This window comes from Equus caballus, chromosome 1 (assembly GCF_041296265.1).
Source record: "Equus caballus isolate H_3958 breed thoroughbred chromosome 1, TB-T2T, whole genome shotgun sequence".
Classification (NCBI taxonomy): Eukaryota; Metazoa; Chordata; class Mammalia; order Perissodactyla; family Equidae; genus Equus; species Equus caballus.
In genome coordinates this window covers 52,300,371-52,312,845 of record NC_091684.1, presented here as the reverse complement: position 1 = coordinate 52,312,845, position 12,475 = coordinate 52,300,371, and the positions used below count along the sequence as shown (strand labels likewise).

Genomic DNA, 12,475 nt, shown 5'->3' with positions numbered 1-12,475 from the left:
TGATGATAAGAAGCAGCTACTCCAGGTGTAGGGTGCTTACATCTACCTGATTCAGGTCCTTGTAAGAATGGTGGGGTATAGATGGAGGAACAGAAGCACAGCCTCAGCCTCTCTAATCTCAGCCCCTTGTGTGATATTTCCTGGACTGCCGGTTATTGATAAGGGCCAGGAGGCCTTCTGTGGGTTTAGGGGATAAGGAAGATGAGAGTGCCTGGGTAGCATGTTGCAGAGGTGTTACCAACAGAATGTCCACTGGCCAGGGCCCTGATTATCAAGACAGTGTTTAGAAAGGAGACGCAAATTCATAGATTGGTCAACTCCACCACGGGTGAGGATGGAGCATGGTCTACCCATTGGACCTCAAGGCAAGAGAGTTAACAGACACCGAGAGGATAAACTGCAAGACCTGCCTTTGGTGTCTCCAATTTGGAAGTTCAACTTTTGGACTCTCCTGATAGCCCCTTCTACTACCTCATTCCCTACCTCTTTGCACACATTTCCTTGAGGAAACTGTCCTTTTTGTTTGTATTTAACTTAATTCATTCAACTCCTAATTCCTGAGTCCTTGATATGTTCATGCTGCTGCGCTGGCTGCAATAGGGAGTCTTAAGGAAAGCAATACCACATAGTCCTTGCCCTCAAAAACAGTTTCTTTGCTGTTCCTGAATTCCACAATTGAATTATTTAAGCAATGTAGGAGGATATATCTTAAGTTCTAACCTAACCTCTTTAAGATCCAGTTCAAATTCTAGATCCTCCTGGAAGACTCTGCTCTTTCTAGTTGGAAGTCCTCTCTTCTTTCTTTGACCCCTGTTGAACTTATTATTTGTATCTCTTACTTCCCAAGGTTTTGATAGACTTAAATATTTAACCCTCTTTCATGTATGTATGGACTATGAGTTGGATCATATGGTAAGCTGGGTAAGCCAAGGATCACAGCACCTCCCAGGTCTGATGAGTTGGTAGTGTGCCTGGGGGTGTCATATTGAGAAGAATTCTGAGGCTGACCCTGGGCTCATGGGAAGCAGCATCAAGTTCCCTGAGCAGTCTCTGCCATGAATGTGGTAACAACCTCTTCATTGTTTGCCAGCCTTATTCTAAACTCTTTGGTTCCTACATTTACAATATCCCTGAGAGTGCTTTGCACATGGCAGATGTTCAAAAAACAGCAACTGGCTCTTGAGGGCAGCAGCAAAGGAAAAAGGCAGTCAATCCAATGGCAAATGTATCCTACCCAAGAAAAAGAAACTGGCCCCTAGAAGAGGGCTTCTTACCAATTTCAAATGTCATCTTAGGCTATGCTGATGGACGGACACTGCCCACATCCCAAGTACTATATGTCACATCTGGATTAGCTTTGGGTATTCTGAATGACACAAATTGGAGGCATCTACACAAGAGCAAGCAAAACTAGTGAAAGTCCATAAATCATGCTCTGAGGCTTGGTTGAATGGAATAGGAAGGCCTGAAGCGAGAGAGGAGCTTTACCAAGCATATGGAGGCCTGTCACTGGGAAAAGGGAGACACAGAACAAGTCAACCCCAAAAGGCAAGGAGGGGTCCATGGAAAGCCACACAAGGCATTTTGCTCGACATGTGGAAGAGCGTTTAGAGGAAGAGTGCCTTCAACAGTGGCGCTTCTTCCCTGCCCTCTCACGACAGGGTGTTTAAGCAGAGACTGCATTAGCCCAGCGACAAAGATCGTGCTCATGGAACCTGGTAGCCTGTGGGCGCATTGTGCCCACGGGCATGTTTAGTTTAGCTTATGTAAAATATTTTCAGAAATAATGGAGCCAATATTTGTAAGTCAGGTGATTTCATATAAAAATTACCTTGAACACATGGAAGGTCTGGAAGCAAAGAGACTGTACCTGCCTAAGGCAAGAGCGTTGGCTGATCCCACTGCCCCCTCTGGCTGGGCTGCGTGTGCCGGCTTCCCACCTTCCTGCCTGGCCACCTGCCCTCACCTGTGCTACCTGCTCCCATAAACATCTGAGTTTGTGACCACTGGCGTGGGGCTGTGCTTCTCCAATGACCTGGGGAGAAGGACTAGTTTTCTAAATTTCCCATTTGTTGCCCGCTGATACTTTTGTAAAACACCCTAAAAATGAATTACTAGAAAAATGAAATTTTTAAAAAGGCCTACAAAATCCAAGCTCCAATTTTTTATTAGATCGAATGGACATAAAATTATTCTGGCAAATGGGTTTGTAAGTGTACCAATGCTTACTCGCAGTGGCTGTGCCCTGCCCCTCGCGGGCTGGGAGCACACAGTTCACGGATGGGTCACTTGACGGATGGGTCACCTCACTTGAGCGGCATTGGTCTGCAGGACTGTGAAGGGATGGCTCAGATCTAAAATGCTGGGAGCCTGCCTGTGACTTTGCGAACTGTGCACCGATTAACAGCAACGGTATTAAAATGAGCACGAATACGCCAAATCGTGTCCTGGACATGAACAGAACTGTAGCTCACCTTACTTTCCCTTGGCCTTTACCCACAATACGATTAGCTGAGTTCCTGACAACCTGATACATTTTTGGCATTTATCTTAAAGCACATACTTATACTCAAAACATGAACCTCCCACACCCTGCCTTCCACCTTCAGAGAATAAAGGCCGAAGCGCCAGCTGACTGTCACTCGGGTTCTGCCCAAGTGCATCTGGCTTGGGTACAGCTCACCCCAAGCCACTGCAAAGGAAGCTGCCTCAGGATGCGGCATGACAGTCCTGCCCGAGGACTGCTTAAGGGAGAAGCAAAAGGTCAGAATTTGATATTGGGTATTAAGTATGCAAGAAGATGAAGCATAATTGCTCATTTCCCCCCCCGAACACATACATTTGTCATGATTTTGATTTTCTAAATACTCAGAAAAGCAGATCATAAAGTACTTTTTGCCTTAACGCTCCTTTTTAAATCCCTAATAACAACTTCATGTGCACCGCAGAAACAGACTATGTAATTTATTCAGGAAAATTAAAACCAGTAATCTGGTATTCTGTGTAAAGATTTTTTCTCCTTGCATGTGCTTAAAAAACATTTTTTTTAAAAAAAGAAAGCAAATCTGCATGTGAAAACAAAGCCTTTAAAGTGAATTACTATTCCAGAAAATCAAACGAAGAGAATTCCATGAAAGTAATCATTTTCCTTTTTGTTCCTTTACTGATAAAAGAAAGCAATTCGAGGTACCTTGAATAAAGAGTTGGACAAGAAAGCCAATATTCCACTTAGAAGGGTCCTGCCCAGGAGGTAGGCATTTTTTTTTTTTTTTTGCATTATAACCTACAGGAACTTTATCTATAAATCCTGAGCAAGAAATGTCCAGAGTAACCACACTTCATAAGCTTCGCTGAGTTTGAGACATCTACATAGCAAGAGTCTTGTGATGGGGAAGCATTAATGCTTTTTATATTGGTGATCATCTGTAACACGAGCAATTAAGTACAGTACTAATGGACTATGGCCAGGAGCCTGGTACTAATATTAAAAACTGACAGAGATGAATAGGTTTGGAAGCAAAACCAGGCTGACAAAGACATTTTTATGAAGTGGCTTAGACCTATTTGATTTAAACCAATCAGAGGCAAGTTTGGACGAGTCAGGCCTTCAGCGACAATGATGCATTCACAGGCATTGTACCATTTCTGCTATGCCTTAAATAAAAACACCCATTGATTCTTTTCAACAACCCGCACTTTCATTATTACACTCATTAATAAACCAAAAGTGCCCAACGAATATACAAGTAACATTTACTGAGGAACTGGCTACATTTTTTCTTGTTGGAAAATGAAAACATTTACTGGAAACATGAACCATGCTGCACGAAGAATAAATCAGTGGATAATGCACAATAGGGCACTCATGTCTTCTTCTTCTAGGAAAGCAAAGCTGGAGGTAGGGATAGGAAAAGAAGTCAGTCTATATTAAAGTGAAGAGAACGAGAGACCAGATGATCCGGCAGTAGAGGGGGAGCTCCCATGATTCTGATCTAGTCTGGAAGGCTTAAAAAATTTCCAAAGGCATGTCCAGACTAGATATTTGCCTACAACATCTTGACCCTTCTGAACTCCTTGAACCTTCTTGAAAACATTGGTCCTTCAGCAATCTAGTCATCACCATTTTAATTGTGTTATCACAGCCTATAACTAGCAAGAATGGATGAAATCTGCCATAAGCACGAAACACAGTTGTAGTCAAGAGCTTCAGTCTCTTCTTCGACCAAAATACAATTGTTTCAAGTCCCTGGACAGATCCAAGTGCCCTCTGCCCTTCTCTGGTAGACCCACTGAAGAGAAGTAAGACATCTAGAGCAGTAGTTCCCAGACTTTTCTCCCCACCACAAAACACAGAAGTATGGGTGATTCCTTTGAGGTCATGATTGGTTCAAATGAGTGAGAATGGCATTCCTGTAAGTACAGTCTGATTTAGGAAAAAAAAAAATCAGTTATTTGCAATCCACCCTTCTGTGCTCTGCTTGGTGATGCTGGGACTCTGTAAATTACGTGTCTTTTTTTGTCAGCTGTCTTCCTATTGGGGTTCTCCAAATGGGGCCCTAGCAGGCCAAAGAAGGGGAAAGGGGACCTCCTTCTATTTTGCTTGCTTTTCATTTCAGTGCCATCCCAACAATAACTTAGCAGCAGCAGTTGGTTCCAGCCTCTGGCTTCTTTCAACAATCCCAGAATAGTTTCAGTGCATTTCCTCTGAGGTCTAGCACCAGCCACAGAGCACTGCCTCCTCAGGGCTGAGCCCAGCTCAGCAGGGCTCCTCCTCTGAGCCCCTGAAGTATCAGCACTGGTTGGGTGCCTCTCCCTGGAAGGGATCTGAACCCCAGCTCTGTGAGACTCACTCTCAAACATCTGGGTGGTGATAAGCTAACCCTTTTTCTCTATTCCCTGAGCCCCGGGGAACCTGTGGTTATTACCTCCACATTAACATAGTGCTTCACACCCACACTTGTTTCAGCCAATTCTCCATAGTAAATTCTCTTTGTTAAATACCTAGGGTGGTTTTTATTTTCCTTACTGGATCCTGGCGGATACACTGACCAAACAAACTCTAGATTTAGAAGAGTAAGTGACACAGCTTTTCAAAAAATTTAATCCAGTGGGAGACCAAACCTTTACGAAATATCCAGTCTGCTCCCAAGAATGAGGCGAGAAGAGAAATTAGAAAAAAAATCTTTAACAATGTTCCTTAGTTGCTAAAGTTTGAGGCATCTCTACTAGAATTTTCCAGTTTGACTGATTGAAGGCATTTGGGATTCTGCTACTCCAGGAAGAGGTAAATCATGAAATAAAGTACACAATCTTCAAAAGAATGTATCTTGGCATTTCATTTAAGATTGAGGCTATTTTTATCCACACAACTGCTTAAGTAAATTAAACACATACGTGTGCGCACATGCGCACGTGCACACACACACACTTCTATTAGATCCAATCCTTTTTCCATCTCAAACCTTATTTATTTGTTTTTGACCATGTGATGTTTTGTAATACATTTGATTAATTTTTCATTCTTTAACTAAGTGAGCCAGCTAACAGCTGAGGTACAGTCCTTTATCAAATTTTACTTGCTATCTGGTCCTTTAAGTTTGATGGTTCGGGTGTTGGGGACATTTGCACATGGAGGTAAGGAACGTTCACCATCATAACAGAAGCTATTTGAAAGTGGAGACTGTGTTTCTAATGAAAATGTTCTGATTAAAGCCTTGACTCATAAGTGAAAGAGAAGTCACCTCTGGTACGTTAGATACTATTTACGGAACACCCACATGAGATACCAAAGCTATTTTGTATGAGGATTTCAGTGGTGTACCTGTTATGTTCAGTGAGAAGGTGGGCTTTTGTATTAAATACTGAAATAGCACTCACATTTTAAAAAATTCGTGCGCTATATTGAAAACAATGCTATGAAGAGTAATGATTTGAATTCCTGTCACCAATTTTTAAAAATCCTTCTGGATTATGACACTGTCAAGTAAGGCAATCTCTAGGGAAAACTGGGAATTTTTCATAGGATGCTAAACTCAACTCTGCTTACCATGATTATACCTACAAAAACATTCTAAGTTTCACTGAATGGCCATCCTAAAAGATGCTCTGCATTAAATGCAATACAGATAAAAGTATAATTGACCTCAAAAGAAATATGACTAAGAGTTGATGTGCTGGATGACATTATCCGAAGATGCATTTGTATGACCCAAAGGTGGGTGTTAAGCATCTGGGTTGAAGTTGGAATGGTAACTATGTGAAGAGCAACCATCAACTCTAGCAGTTGTGTTTTACCTTTCAAATGAGCAAGCTGACTGGTCTGTTTGTTCAGCTGACTGTGTCTTGACTTCATCCCATCTGTGGCAGTTATTAAAACACATAGGCACACGCGCACACGCGCACACACGCCTCTACTTGGATCTCACAAGCTCTGAATCTGAAACTAGGGAGCTGAGTCAGTCAACACCTCAGCAGGGAAATACCAGAGATAAGGAAGTTGGTAAGACCTAAACAAATTAAGTATGGGCTTGAAGCACACAACAAGGATAACGCATGAATTTTCTAACTGCTCTTCAATGCTGTGGATAACATAGTCCTAAAGCAAAGAGGAAATATTCCTATGGATACAACCTTCATAATAAGCTAATCTGCCACTGTTTCTTGTTTGCATTATTATCACCTTTCTGAAAGAAGCTGAAATTGTTAGAAAACTAACCCACACAGAACTTGGCAAGAAGGGACTTCCTGGGTCAAAGCATACCCATAGAAGAAAAATACCAAGATGGGAAAAAACAATGCATCTTAGCTGGGGCCAATTTTCTTATTAAAGAAATGATTACTTTTCAATCTTAATACATTCAACGTGAATACATTTCAATGTTAATACAGTTACTTGGTAACTTCATAATAACACTGTAGACCAATGTTTCCAGAAGTTGAAGGTTCTCACAGTAAATGAACCTACAGAGAACATAGTGAGTAATCTATGCTTGTGGGGAGAAAAAAGTATTGTCGGGCGGGTGGTCACAGGATAAAACCAAACTAAAAGACCATCTAATTTTAGCCCCTGTAACCAGAGACAGCCACGTCCCCTGAAAATCACCAGGCGGTATGCAAGACTTCCTCTTGTCTTATCCTTGACCAGAAGCTGTTCCAATTAACACACTTTGAATGAAGCGAGGACGTTCTAAGAAAGGGTTTCTTACCTTTCGTAATGTCTGCGGGTGCAAGTGGCGGCACTGGTGCTCCCAGGATTACCGCCTAATTCATCATAAATATGTTTCCACTGACGGCGGGCTGTTATCTGAAAAAGTGGCAATGGGAAATTCAATCTCGCATCAGAAGAGATTCACAGAACCAGGATTCAATACATAGGCAACAATCAGAAGAGAACAGTCTGTTCTGGAAATCCAGAAACAGAGAAAGCCAAATGAGTATACAGGGAGACCTACGGTTCTGTAGTGAGATTTCACTTTCAACGCTTTTCTTTACAATAAAAATGAAATTCTGCTTTTGGCTCTATATTTTGTCACCCTTAGTGCATTTTCATCTAAGGCATCTCCCTGGATATTCAGGTCGTTATTGGCTCCCAAGGTCCCAAACTCATACTCTGTTCCTTTCTGTCATGTGATAAAGCATCAAAATAAAATAAGATTTTAGCTAAAATATATTTTAGGACGTCAGTTTAAATGAAATCAGAATAAACACTGGTTGCTTAAGGGATGTGGATACGAGTGGCTGACTACATAGGTAAGAGAGAGGCTTTTCACCAAACCTGCTTTTGTATCTTCTGATTTTTGAACTATGCGACGTGTTGCCTGCTTTAAAAACTAAATAAAATTACTGCACAAATTAATTAACTGATCAAATTATAAGACTGTCAAGTAAGGCAATCTCTAGGGAAAACTGTTTAGTTACAGAATTTACAGTCGTCTTAGGGTATGTTTTTATGCCAGCGCCTCTACCCACCAGAACAAAACCAAAATTTGAAACTGTATATGTCGCAAGCTGTCTATTTTTATTCACTTAGATCAGGAAAATGCGATATCGATCAAAGCCTATGCAAACTAACATATTCCAAAGCTAAGATGCAAGCTACGCCTATTATTGAGTCGGGTGCATAAAAACAAACAGCTTGCAATATACTGAACGGCACACTATGGTCTTGTTTTATTTTTTTTCTTTAATTTTATTTTGGTACGTAAATGAAGATTTTACAAAATAACAGATGCATGATCTGGCAAATGATTAATCTGGGGAAACCACGTCATTTACTGCATCCGAGCAAGTCTAGTGTTTCCTTGAAACTAGGAAAACAGAACAAGTTCTGAGGTCCTTGTGAATGTTTCTAAACAGGGTTACAGGAAAACTCTGTTACTGGAATGTGCAGGGGGCAGGGCGTGGCAGAGGTGCCAGTGGCATTTAATACAATCAGAGCTGCAGGCTTCTTTTGAAAAATACCCGCAGAGCTGCCAGCGGAGTTCACTTAGGGGCTAAAGGCAACAAGCTGGGGGAAAAAATCTCAATTTGCAACCAGGGGCTCTGTAATTGCAATCTAAGGAGGAGGGGAAGGGTGGTTAAATATTATAGGGTAAACGGTACCTTTTCCATTTCAAATAAAAAGAACTCCTTCATTTCCATAAACCCTTCTCAACAGGCCCAAGTTGGTCCTGGAGACAACGTGAGTTTTGCATTGTTCAATTTCCCATGAAGCATTCTTGAACCAAATTGTTTCAATAGTTCTCGGCAGACAGAACCACCTCTTATATCTACTAGCAGCTATAACTAAACTAAAATCCTCCTTTATTTGTAGCTTGGTTTAGATTATAATAAATGGTTTCAAGCCCCTTTCAAAACACTCACAATATCTATTTTGGTAATTATTTTATATTTAATTACAATCTCCCTCTAACCCTTTAAATAATACAATTTCAGGCTGATCTATTCGAGACCTATGCATGAAGGAAGGAGCAGCAGGACCCCCTCCCAAGTGTCTACGTCCTTCCTCAGAGCCCCAAGGATACTGAGACCCCTTGAAACACACCTCCACATGCCCCATCTTCAGAAGAGGTGTGTGGGGAGCCCCGCAGGGCTAGAAAACAGCCAACGTACATCCCTGCAATCACTTCAGAAGGAACCATCACTCCTGTCATTCTTGTATCTCTTGTGTGCACTATATTTCATATTTTATGGAGTTTTCACATCCATGATATCATTTAATCCTCCTATCAGCCTGTGAGGCAGATTATAGAAATCTCATTCACAGATGAAGGGAGTGAGACTCAGAGAGGTTGCACGACTTGCCCAAGACACACAGCAGCAGAATGGCAATGCCGGGACGCATACCAACGTCTTATGGCCCCAAGAGCAGACTTTTTTCCACTACATCAAAGCAGCCTCCTCATCGGAATGACCTGATGATTAGCTCATGCGTGTAGCAGGGTGATAATACAGAACTCTGGGGGCCTTTTGCTCCAAATGAGGCAGGTGACTGTGGGGATCACAGCTTCTGCTACAAGTTCTCAACTTTGAGCTTTGGGTCTCTCACTAGTGGGGAATAGCATAGCTAAGAAGGCAGCAAGAATCTCAGGGGGTGAGTTAGGTTACCAGTACTCTGAGATTTTACTCTTTTAAAGTATCAAGTAAAACTATGGCTGCTTCTACTCTGACCACTTGTGTCTCTAGTTAGAACAGAGGTTCTGTATTATGTTCATCATGGAGTCATGAATAAGTCCCAGTGATACTGGAATCCATCCATGCACCCACCCATTCATTCACCAAACATTTATTGAACATCTCCCATTGTTACTGGGATGCATCAATAAAAACCAGACCCAACACCCAACACGACTGCATCCTAGTGGGAGATGCCAAAAATAAAGTGCCCAAATATATGAACAAAATAATACAGATTGTGAAAATGTAATGAATCAGAGACCACTGCTGAGGGCTATTTAATGTGTGGAAACTGACCGTGTCCCCCTCCAACAACCTGTCATGTAGACTCAGGAATGCCCTGTCCACCACTTGCCTATCACAGAAATGACAAAACTTCTTTAAGAATAAATAATGCATTATCAAAAGGAAAAAAAAAATCTTCTTCACACTTGGATTGAAACTGTGGCAGCAAGAAGCCAGCATCAAGCATCACTCAATGTTAATAAGCCACGTGCAGCTGGCTAGGGGTCTGTGTTAGCCTCCTGCTAGCAGGTTCTGGTGTTTAAATAGTTTTTACCAGCGAGGGTTCATCTGGAGCAAAGACAAGGGCTGGGGGTTCAAGGAAGTCATCTCTCTGTTTACCGAGCTCCCACTGGCCAGCCTGGATGAATCAGGCCATTTTGAGATATTTTCTTTCCACAGGAAAAGTCATAAAATGTGCTCTTTCCAACTGCTACATGCTTTTAAGTATACAGTTCTCCGGGGTACACATCTCTATTCTTGTGCCCAGATGTGCTTTTAATTCAAACGTTGACCATAAGCTCTAAAGCGAGGAATGTCTAAATCCTCTCATTGTCCAAACCTACAATGGGTCTCAGAGCCCTAAGGAGAGAGGAAAGGACATGAGAACTCCTCCTGGCCCAGCTACTGGGCATCGTGCTCCCACCCACGTAAATCTGCCTTCTGTACCAATATGCTTTTGTCGTGCCTAATTATGCATTTGCTTAAGGTTTTAACGCTATTGTCCAATGTCTTCTCTGCATGAGTGTTAACTTTAAACTCCCATGAGGAGAAAAACTGATGTCTGCCTCCTGGTATCTAGCCTCCAGCCCCATCCAGCTGGAAAGTTTGAGCTAGCCATGGATTGAGTTTGATCAACTGTCTTATTAAGCCTCAGGCCTGCTGGTCCTGTTCACGTTTCAACCTGACCTTCTGTTATTTTAGGTTTTTAAGGATACAAAGAACTTCTGGCTCTTTGTTTCCTAAAGAAAATGGCCAAATTCATCCAAGCAGTTATTTCTCTTGGATTGCGCTTCCCCAGTCATCCCCTTCAAGGTCCTCAACTTAGTTGACAGGAATCCCTGACATCAATCCATCTTCTATGGCTTACCATTACAGGGCACTGTGCCATGTACAGAGGCATGGAGGTGGAAGGGGGAGGATGGAGGGTTGAGGGTCAGGAGATATCAAGAAAAGAAAGAGAGGTGACTGCTTTCAAGAGTTCATAATTTAGCAGGAAGCATAACCCCATAAAATTAATTGTAAAGCAAGAGGAAAAACTGAGCAGACCACACCCAAGCAAAATAAACCCATCTAGGTGTGTGCGATACTTAATCTCACTTTGAAGACACTTGACAGTTACTTCTTTTCCTAGTGTGGGTAAGACCCAAGAAACTGAAAAGCACTCTGTATCTAGCATGTTCATTAAGTTTTCATTGCTTATAAATATAGTGGCTTTCAAACTGCTTTTTAGAAGCCAGGTGGTGTTTTACAGGTGGCCTGAAATGAATTCTCCACAGTGCCCATCCCTTCCAAGAAAACGGGTCCAGTGAGTGGGAAAGGAATCTCTCGCTTCCACAATTTTATTTGATGAAAATATCCTGTCACTTAAAAAAAAAAAAAACTTAGAAAACCATTTTCACTCCAGACCTGGTCTTGGAACCTTGATTTCTCTATCTTGGAGGTTGCAGGGATGAAATAATCTTGGAATTTTTGTGGGCTGGTGAGGACAGAGCAATCAGAAATCTTTAAGGACATCAGTGCTTCCAAGGCCTGAGAATGTGTAGGAAATATGAAGTGAAAGGAGAGTTTGCCTGCAAGCAGTGTTGCTCAGGCTGCTCTGAGAAACAGCTTCCTTCTCGGGACACCTTGAGGGCGGACTGAATTCAAGGAAGATGACTTTTTTTTCCTGGTAGTACTCCAGGAACTGGAGCCTTTCAAAACTACATGACATCATCTTTGGCTTCGAGAATTTTGAATTAAGCAAGAGGCTTTGTCTGTCCAGAGAACTAGGGTTAGATTCAGAAGACGTCTTGAGATGATGTCAAAGCCAGTGTCTGATGTCAAAACCTAATCCTTCCAGCAAGAAGACAAGTGACTTCTTCCAGATGAGAAATAATGGTCCCATCTCACCGGTGGGGAGAGACGGGGCTGCTAGCTGACATTCTTAGAAGGCACCAGTTGCATGGTCCTCTGCCTCTAGGATGAGATTTACTCAAGACCCATTTCCCTACTCTACCTTCTCTCCAAATATTGCCTTTGGCTCGCCATCAAATAGTTAGCCAAAGGGAAATCACTTTAGCAAACCACCCTCTACATGCTGCATTCCTGGTAATACCCCAAGCTACTCTGCAAGCTTTAATTGCTTCGCCAGACACTGAAGTGAAGGCCTCTTTAGCTCATCAGCAAAGCTTTATCCAGTTCTGCCTCTTCCACTGTAGGTAACCCATGCTCTAAAACGTTTGGAAAGGGAAGTTGGACATATGACTATAAAGGAAGGGTCCTCACTGCCAACCACTCAAAATGCCAGGATATTGTT

The 12,475-nt window shown here is 42.2% G+C and overlaps 1 protein-coding gene across 5 annotated transcripts in view; it reads right to left on the bottom strand.

The window, feature by feature from the left end:
* The window catches only part of ARID5B (AT-rich interaction domain 5B), a 175,599-nt gene that overhangs the window by 17,893 nt on the left and 145,231 nt on the right, over positions 1–12,475 (bottom strand). For all 5 annotated transcript variants that reach the window (XM_001503500.6, XM_005602398.4, XM_005602399.4 and 2 more), the window contains one exon: positions 7,206–7,303. In XM_001503500.6, the coding sequence (XP_001503550.1) occupies positions 7,206–7,303 (98 nt within the window). The remainder of the gene's footprint in view (positions 1–7,205; positions 7,304–12,475) is intronic.